At 44.0% G+C, this 10,026-nt stretch overlaps 1 protein-coding gene across 3 annotated transcripts; it reads right to left on the bottom strand.

The window, feature by feature from the left end:
* Nucleotides 1-4,717: 4,717 nt before the first annotated feature.
* LOC125509167 (ARM-repeat/Tetratricopeptide repeat (TPR)-like protein) lies at nt 4,718-10,003 on the bottom strand. 3 transcript variants are annotated; one of them, XM_048674074.2, is made up of 4 exons: nt 9,898-10,003; nt 7,082-8,109; nt 5,549-6,413; nt 4,718-5,095 (listed from the first exon to the last, which is right to left on the bottom strand). In XM_048674074.2, exons 2-3 carry the CDS (start codon nt 8,048-8,050, stop codon nt 5,556-5,558), a joined length of 1,827 nt encoding a protein of 608 aa, XP_048530031.1. In that variant the 5' UTR covers nt 8,051-8,109; nt 9,898-10,003; the 3' UTR covers nt 4,718-5,095; nt 5,549-5,555. The 3 variants fall into 3 exon arrangements, with proteins under 3 accessions (XP_048530031.1, XP_048530030.1, XP_048530029.1); XM_048674073.2 differs by lacking the exon at nt 9,898-10,003 and adding an exon at nt 9,454-9,880; XM_048674072.2 differs by lacking the exon at nt 9,898-10,003 and adding an exon at nt 9,652-9,879.
* Between the last annotated feature and the right edge of the window lie 23 nt (nt 10,004-10,026).

Raw genomic sequence — 10,026 nt, 5'->3', positions numbered from 1 at the left:
ACGATCGTTTAGTATGTTGCTATTGCTTTCTTCATGACTTATACATGTTCCTATGACTATGAGATTATGCAACTCCCGTTTACCGGAGGAACACTTTGTGTGCTACCAAACGTCACAACGTAACTGGGTGATTATAAAGGTGCTCTACAGGTGTCTCCGAAGGTACATGTTGGGTTGGCGTATTTAGAGATTAGGATTTGTCACTTTGATTGTCGAAGAGGTATCTCTGGGCACTCTCGGTAATACACATCACTTAAGCCTTGCAAGCATTGCAGCTAATGAGTTAGTTGTGGGATGATGTATTACGGAACGAGTAAAGAGACTTGCCCGTAACGAGATTGAACTAGGTATTGAGATACCGACGATCGAATCTCGGGCAAGTAACATACCGATGACAACGGGAACAACGTATGTTGTTATGCGGTCTGACCGATAAAGATCTTCGTAGAATATGTAGGAGCCAATATGAGCATCCAGGTTCCGCTATTGGTTATTGACCGGAGACGTGTCTCGGTCATGTCTACATAGTTCTCGAACCTGTAGGGTCCGCACGCTTAAAGTTCGGTGACAATCGTAATTAGGGTTTTTGTGTTTTGATGTACCGAAGGTTGTTCGGAGTCCCGGATGTGATCACGGACATGACGAGGAGTCTCGAAATGGTCGAGACATAAAGATTGATATGTTGGAAGCCTATATTTGGATATCGGAATCGTTCCGGGTGAAATCGGGATTTTACCAAAGTATCGGGGGGTTACCGGAACCCCCCCGGGGGTTAATGGGCCTACATGGCCCCTAAGGGAGAAGAGGAGGGCCGGCCAGGGCAGGCCGCGCGCCCCCTCCCCCCTAGTCTGAATAGGACAAGGAAGGGGGGGCGGCGCCCCCCTTTCCTCTTTCCCCCTTCCCCTTTCCTTCTCCAACAAGGCAAGAGGGGGGAGTCCTACTCCTGGTGGGAGTAGGACTCCTCCAGGCGCACCCCTAGGGGCCGGCCGCATCTCCCCCCTCCCTCCTTTATATATGGGGGCAAGGGGGCACCCCATGACATAGAAGTTGATCTTCGTGATCGTTCCTTAGCCGTGTGCGGTGCCCCCTTCCACCATATTCCACCTCGGTCATATCGTAGCGGTGCTTAGGCGAAGCCCTGCGTCGGTAGAACATCATCACCGTCATCACGCCTTCGTGCTGACGAAACTCTCCCTCAACACTCGGCTGGATCAGAGCTCGAGGGACGTCACCGAGTTGAACGTGTGCAGAACTCGGAGGTGCCGTACGTTCGGTACTTGGATCGTTCGAATCGGGAAGACGTACGACTACTTCCTCTATGTTGTGTCAACGCTTTCGTTGCCGGTCTACGAGGGTACGTAGACAGTACTCTCCCCTCTCGTTGCTATGCATCACCATGATCTTGCGTGTGCGTAGGAATTTTTTTGAAATTACTACATTCCCTACAGTACTAATTCCAAAGGTTTAGAACCCCGAGACTCTAAAATACTTATGCCCTATTAGCCTATGCAAAGTGGTGTACAAACTCATGTTCAAGGTCCTCGCAAACAGACTCAAGTGCATCTTAGGGGAGATTATATCACCGAATCAAAGTGCTTTTGTGCCGGGGAGGCTCATTTCTGACAACACCATCCTGGCTTATGAGATGACACATTTCTTGAAGAGGAAGAGGTCCGGAAGTGCTAATTATGATGCGTTAAAACTAGACATGAGTAAGCCTACAAATAGGTGGAGTGGGTTTTTTTTGTAGAAAGTGATGAGGCAACTTGGCTTTGCACCAAGGTTTGTGAGTCTAGTAAGCAAGTGCATTAGGCCTGCGCGGACAAATCGGGATCGGGGGTGGGGTTTAGGGCGAGCAGGGTTGCTGGCGTGCGGATGGGCCAGCCCTTGCGCGTGGCGCGGGACCCGTGTTCGCGGGGCTGGCCGGCCGTTGAAGGGGTGACGACGTCCGAAGGTTTTAGGGTGAGGCCAAGGCAATCGGTGATGGGATCGGAGTTAGGGTGGATGGGCGGTGCGGATAGCCAGATACCACGTCTATGGGTGTGCCTAAATGGTGACCGGGTCTGGGGTGGAGTGGTAACGGAAGAGGAAACAACGGAGGGGAATGGCTTTGCTTCTGGGCTTCGTGGGGCCCTGCCTTGGGTTGTCTATGGGTTTTTAGGGCTTTTGCACAATCCTATTTGAGAGGCCTTGTACAATGTTCACCGCTGTTGCCACTGACTTTATTCCTTATCAATTTGTCTTACAAAGCCCTCAAAATCAATTTGTCTTATCAATCATATCTTTTTTTGCGGGGTGAAAGGGATTTTTATTCCAAAATAATAGAGTTACAGTGAAGAGGCGAGAATTCCTATGTACATGGTTTTATCAATCATCTCATGTGTTATAGTCTTCATTTTCTTACTTTGACATTATTGTTGACGATCTTAAGATGTAATCTGCAGTATCATTGACCTTACGTGTTTCAGCCTTATCTCACTCACAACCTATTAATTTCAATTAGTCGGCGTCTTTGTGCCACCGCCTATCACCGGTATTAAATGTCTTCGATGTCATTCAAGAATATAAGACGAATGGTAAGTAAATCGCTAATGAAAGTAGCCACTAATGTATTCCTTCTTACCATGTTTCATCGCCTCATCTCAAGGCTCTTATTCCCTATATGAAAATCAATTCATGCAAACAACTCCATTATACCATGTCGTTACACATCATTGATTTTTCTTGCCGCCCAAGAATATGAGGCAGGAGGAGTAATGAACCCTGAAGGCGAAGCGTCGTTATTGTCCTCGTTATTCCCTGGAGGCGAAGCGTCGTCATTGTCCTCGTTATTCCCTGGAGGCGAAGCGTCGTTATTGTCCTCGTTATTCTTTTGGAGGTATATGTGTGCAGTTGCGTGGTTAATTAATACTAACCAAAATACCTAATTTTTCAGAAATAAAAAATATTACTTGTCATTGATATGTAAGTCTACGTTAATTTTGGTTATAGGGATAAAATGAAAGCACCTTTTCAAAACATCTAGGTTGGGTAGGAATGGAACAAAATGCACAATAGTGGAGGCGTAAGGCGAGGGAAATCTACGTGAACAACTTTGTCTATAGACTTGAAGAGGTGCTAGACTACTCAATTTTGAAGCTTTTGGGAGGTTTCTATCGCCAATATTGACTTTCAATATTTGCAAATAGTGTCAAAAACCTACCGCCATGCTTTTAGATGCTTAGAAAACTTTTTTTGTTTCCTCCTTACATGTTATCGTCTGTGCCTCTAAAATACTTGTTTAGTCCTTGACCTATAACACATCATCAAAAGACATGCCTACCAACATTATAGTGGACATTCCAACACCCACCATAAACTTTGTATTGTTCCAGAAGATAAGGTTGGTGCTTAGCGAACCCCTGATTTATAGGGTATCGGTTGGTGAGAGTTATATTGTTAACTAACTCCATTCCTAATAGGCAACATTATGAACCATGTAGTCGAAATTCTCTAATTTTAACTTGCAATACGCAACAATATATCATGATTGAATTAGATGAAACTAATGTTATAGATTTGTCATTAAAAAATTGGTTGTGTTTTTTTTTGTAACTGGAGACATATAGAATCAATCGTCAAAATTGCATCTTAGAAACTACACTCCTAGCAAAAGAGATATCTTTTATAAATTGAGAGAGTTCTTAATAATGTATGCCATGTGGTTCTATCTGCCCTAAGACAGTGCAGTGTCAGTTTTTGTAAGAGGAAAGATGATTTACAAATTGAACTGACTTACTATTTCTAGGATTCAATGGTCGGGGAAAACCTATGTGCAACTTTAGGTCGTGGTTGTCCATTTATCTCTCTCTCTCTCTCTCTCTCTCTCTCTCTCTCACACACACACACACACACACACACAACTGCAGTTGCACGATCCAAGACACTCTCATACTCGTCGTCGTCTGCATGCGCGCTATATTAGTGTCGTAGATGGTCCCGAACCACTACCGAGTCCGGCATAACCGTCGGTGTCACAAACTCCATTAATCATCTGCATGGATGCTACGTCGAATGGTCGCCAACCACTGTCGGATCTGTCATGCACGGTGTCACAAATTCCGCCATAGTTGGCTCCTGCCTTCCTCTTTCCACCGGGTCGGCACTACCATGAAGACACAATCCAAGCAACATAATGGTTGAGAGGGAAAGCGTGAGCTCCTATATTTGTAGAATTTTCACTTACACCTTATTTTCAAAATAGTGGACTAAGACGGCTAGGCTAGGATGTTAGAATGTTTTTATGTGACTTTTCAGGTTCAAAAGTCTAGGGCGGAAAGTTTATGCATGAATTTGGAGGTTGAAACATCTAAGACCAGACAACCGCATGGATGCAAAGATTACGCATAAACAGATCAAATTCAAGAAGAAAGTAGAAAAACATGTCTTTCGACAGTCACCAAAACATTGGTGCAGTGAGATCTTCAACAGTGCACTAGGTGGCCAGCAACATCACAGTTTGAACAGGCTGATTTTTTCTGTTCTTTATCATGGTTTTTACCCTATATCATCTGTTCGTGCCCATTCATCAAACTATTCCACTGCACTGCAAATAGAGCAAAGATATCTCAAAGAGTAAACTGGAAAAAGGTTTCCTGTTGTGATCGAGCACTTGATCATCTGTGCCACACGAATGGAAATTTCAAGACGCACATAAGTATATCACTTGCATTGTGTCTTCAAGGTAAAGCTCATTCACAAATTGATGATGTTTAAGATAGAACTAAGGTACTGTTCTGTTCAATTTACAACACCAATCAAGAGCAAGACAACATTCTCAATAGTCTGTCACAGCAACTCACACAGATCAAAGAACATGGCGAGGGCAACGGCTAAATTTTGGCCTTGCCCTCCATGCGGACAATACGGTGACACCAGACATACTTTTGAAAGCTGCATTTTTATGAGCTTTCAGTAGCAGACTCACATAGTTTCCACAACTTAATTTAGCTTTGGTAGGGCAGCAGGCAAGCGGCTGCTTCTGTTGTTGTTGCTGCTTCCGACGACAAGCACAATGAGAGCAAGCTTACCAAATAACAATCAATAGCACCAAAACCTGAAAGACAACAGATGCCTGGATTAGGAAGGCGCCATAGTTGCCAGTTGTTTGTACCAGCCATAGTGAAACATCACCTTTCTAAAGTCAGGAAAAGGTAAACAAATCACCGATTGCTAATGATTACATGTGTACCATAATATAGATTGAGCACTGAGGCAGGAGAATTTCTAATTTATTTTCTTAAAGAATATCTTGGGGGTGGCTACGGTACATACAACCTTTAGTCATAATTTTGTTTAAAAACTGTTCTCCTATCACTATTTGCCCACTACACCACTCCTGTTTGTAGGATAATTAGGCGATGGTGAGAAAAGTTGTTTAATTTTCACATCGTAGCTATTCTTCAAAAATTCAAATGTTCTTACATGCATTACACTACACTTATTAGAAGGAAACCACAGCTTAAATAAATTAAATAAATAAAAGGAAAAGCATTTTTTGTCTGCAAACCTGTTTCTCAGCTTTTTTCGTATGCATCTTCCCTGTGACCACCACTCTTCCATTCAGTTTCATCATCTGCTTCTCTCCTTTCATCATCCTCACCATCGCTTTCACTCACTGTCTCCCACTCAGAGTCATCAGCCTCTTGACCAAATGCATCACTAGCATCTCCCTCACAATGGATTCCACCATGTTTTAGGGATGATTCCCTGAATAACCAAGCAGCACGCATCTGCTTCTTCACCAATCGCTCAGCGTAATCAGGAACCTTGTTTTGCCTCAAGGATAGGTCAGGATCACTGGACTGAGAGCATTCATTTATAAACAGAATTGCATCCAGCAGGCTCTCTTTTGCTAAACCAAGCATATCATATGCTTGGGCTCTTCTCCACAAACTTTTGGCGTGTCGATTCAACGGACTATGAAGGCACAATGCACGGGTAGCATCACTGATGGCAGCCAAAGGTTGCTGCAGGAGAAGATAACACTGAGCTCGGTTGCTATGAAGCACCACTCTTTCTTTCTTGGACTTCATTGGACACAATGCGAGTGCTTCAGAGTACTTCGCTGCAGCTCCTTCAATATTTCCTGAGGAGAACAGGGAATTTCCTTCCAATTTTACAACCAATGCTGCAGCTTGTTTTATATGAAGATCCTCCTTTGGCATATTCTTTTCCGATTTCAGCTTCTGCTTGAAGCTCAAGAGTTCATCAATTTCTTCTTTGGTGTGACTACTAATTGAATTCCGTGAATTCCCATTTTGTTGCATACACTCTTGGAGGACTGTGACAATAGTGTCACCCAGCCTTTTGTAATCACCGAGTGTGGAAATATCCGCTAAATCTATCAGTGTCGGGGCAATTTTATCTATAACCTGTACACATGGGAAAAGCAACTAAAGTTGTAAAAACCAAAGCTTAACAAACAATTATAGGTTGCATCCCGACAGGACCACAGTAATGATAGCTTTTTTTTGCTAATAATCAGCAAGAGTAACCATTCTGAACTAGCATTAACAAAAAGAAAGCAGACAACGCAGCTTGCACCAAACAATATCTGAAATGCTAAACAGACAATAGATGCAGCATCCTAAGCTTAACAATAGTATTTAAAATAATAGAAATAACCAGAAATGGATAGCTCAAAATACTCAGCTCTTCATTTCCAAAGGTTTACGAAGAGTTATGTAATTTGCAATTATCTCCAGAGAAATTTAATGTTACAATTCCAATATAGAAAGTGAAGTTTAATATCAGTTCTCAAAAATTGTTAGCTCAAAGTACTCGTTCAACCCTTCATTTCCTAATGTTTATCAGAAATTACGTAATTTACATTTAAACTGTACAAATTTTCTTGTTATCAAGTCCAAAGGATAACAGATGCTTGTCAATATCTTTAAAGCTCAAGCAATTCAACAAATATAATCCAGGCTATTTCAATTAGGACATGGGAATGGGCACCAAGCGACAAGACGCTAAATTAGAATTCTTGATCATGTTTAAGCATCCCTTCAAGCATTGTGCAAAATTTGGAATGTCTTACCTTATGATATGTGCTAGGATCCTGCACTAACCAGAGTAAACAATCAATGGCCATGTATTGCCAGTCATCTGAAGAGCGAGCAATGTTGCATAAAGCTTCGATGACACCAGAAATATTAGCAACATGACCTCGGCCAAGCTTGCTCTGGCAGATTGTTCTTAGTAAACCAACACCAGCAGGTGAGTTCTCATTCACAAGTCCACCCCACATACCAGGTAACTTAGCTAGAAACTCAGGCTTGCAGATATCATGAAGAAACTCAGGCTTAAATGCAAAGCAGTTTATGAGCTGCAAAGACCAGCACTGCAGTTGGCTAGCCCATTCCTCAGCTTTACGAGATTCCATTTCAGCACCACCCATACCACGTGTAAGAAGATCACAGTGGTAGCCAAGTCTTCGATCTACGAATTGGTAAAAATGAGAGTACACAATTTCTAGAGAGCTTGAGGCAAGTTGAATTGCAAGTTCAAGCACTTCTCCATGATCAGCAACAGCAGGGAATGTACTAGGGTATGTAGCCAAATGCCCCAAAGCTCTGACAGCAACTCTTTGCTCCACCCAGGTGAGCCTACCTCTTAAGAGTTCAACTAATGGAGGTATTACTCCGGCACGAACAGCGCGTTCTGCAAACTCCTCCATATTCATCGTATAGGATCCAATAACATGTGCTGCATAATATGGGATGTAAATATTCTGATCATGTGAAAGCCAACGCCTGTTTTTCAGGCCCTTCCATATTAGAGCTGCCATGCACTCAAATATTCCCAAGTTGATGAATTCAGGGTCATTTGGGTGTGCCATGGCAGTGTTCCAAAGGCCACTAATAGGGAGAACTTGGCCATCATCATCTTGGGAAGGAAGTTCTCTAAAGAATTTCAGCACACTTGCTCTTCTTTTGCTAGGGTTTGCTTCCTTCATAACACAGAAGAAACATCCAGGATAAGGGCAATCAGCAGGTATTTTATCCATTAAGAACAGGTCGATCTTATGTGCTTCCTTAGTCAGATCCTCCCAAATTATACTTCAAACTGCATCATTCAACCATAGTATCAGCAAAACGAAAGGAAAAAAAAAACTCCCAGGAATAAAGCATATAAAAATTATTTGAATTAGCATAGTCCACCAGATCATTTAATCCACGGTCAGCATATAAAAATAATTTGAATTAGCAAATTAATATAGCATGCTTGATAGCTTATCTTTTATCTCCCCTCCCACCACTCCTTAAGTTTGGGTATTGAACAAGTTATAACTACGTGAAGTTAACTGGCAAAAAATATTCACTACCAAAAAAGGGCAAAAATTACCAACACAACACATACTGGCAACTCCGCCAACGGAAAGTGAGATTCACCCAAACTTGTTGATGTTATACAGGACATGTTCTATTTATTTGCAAAATCTAGCAAAGAGGTGCAAGGGAACTGTGCATTTGGTTCGAGCATGGGTGATAGATATATAGCCTACTTCTTATAATCACTAGCAAAATTCCATCTAACGAGTATAAATGTACACTAAAGTGACAAGGACGTCCAAGCAGTGAGTAAATTTAACCTACAGCACTGAGTTCATATTTATGTGATAATGCAAACCATCTTCTCGGGCTCATTTATCTAACCTAGGGCCAGTTCTTTTGGGCGATTCTACCAGAATCGCCCCCCTCCCCAGCTTCTCCCAGAATCATCACTCCACATGTTTTTTACAATCCTAGCTAATTAGACCTTAACTAGATAGGATTGTAAAAAAAATATGTAGTGGCGATTCTGGGAGAATCGCCGAAAAGAACTGGCCCCTAATAACCCAACATTCCTGTTATACCCCCCCCCCCCCCCTCCCCAAGACCTACTCCGGAATCTTCCAAAAAGGAAACACCATAACAACAACAAAAAACAACAAAATTGGCACAATAAACATCAAACAGCACCATTCCGCCGCCTCCCCGCTCATCACCGCCAACGGGCGAGACCCCCGGGAAGAGAGGACACGACTTCCGGAGTCCAATTAGAGATATATAGCCTACTTCCTATAATCTCTAGCAAAATTACATCCAATTAGAGAAATGTACAGTAAACTGATAAGGACGTCCAAGTAGTGAGTAAATTTAACCCGCAGAACTGAGTTCATATATATGTGATAAATAATGGAAAGCATCTTCTGGGGCTTATCTATCTAACCTAATAATCCCACATTCCTGTTATAACCCCTAGAGCTACTCCGGAATCTTCCAAAAGGGTACAGAATGCACTAGATGTGACGACCTAGCTACCGTTGGAATCTCACAGCAGGGAAACAATATGGAACCACCATGACAAGAAAAAAAATACAACAAAATTGGCACACTAAACCCCAGTGAAACAGCAGCATTGCGTCACCTCCCCGCTCATCACCACCAAGGACCGAGACCGAGGGGACGCGACTTCCGGAGCCCAAACCCTACCGCGTCAGCCCCGCGCTCTCGCCCCCAGCGCGAACCAAGCAAGGAGCGCCCCAGGAACGCCCAGAACTGCAACACGGCGCGGAGAAGAGCGGCACTGAAGGCAGGCAGGCAGGGGGGAGGGAAGAGAACGGACCGAAGAGGGGACGACCCGGCGCCGGCGACCGGGGCCCCTCGAATGCAGGCCGGGAGGCGGCCGCGCCGGATCGAACCGCGGGCGGGGGCGGATCCGGCGGGGAGGGGTTCCTGGCCGGTGTTCCGGGGAGGAGCTGGTTGATTTGGCTCCGGTTTGATTTGATTTTGGAGAGAGAGAGTGTGGGGGGAGGAAAGGAAGGGGGAGGCGGGGCCTATGATGAAATGAAATTATCAGCGCGGCGTGTACCGGCGCTGCAAAGCTGCAAGTTGCGAGCAGGGAGGACCCCCCGCCCCAGTGCCTGTCCGTCCTTTGTGTCCACGGCGCCGACGGGCCTGACTGACTGCCTGCCTGCCTGGAGTCTGGTCCAGTGCGCGC

Source organism: Triticum urartu, chromosome 5A (genome assembly GCF_056163025.1).
Source record: "Triticum urartu cultivar PI428250 chromosome 5A, HENAU_Tu73, whole genome shotgun sequence".
NCBI classification, from domain to species: Eukaryota; Viridiplantae; Streptophyta; class Magnoliopsida; order Poales; family Poaceae; genus Triticum; species Triticum urartu.
The sequence above is the reverse complement of the archived record's forward strand: the minus strand, read 5'-3'. Positions and strand labels throughout refer to the sequence as shown.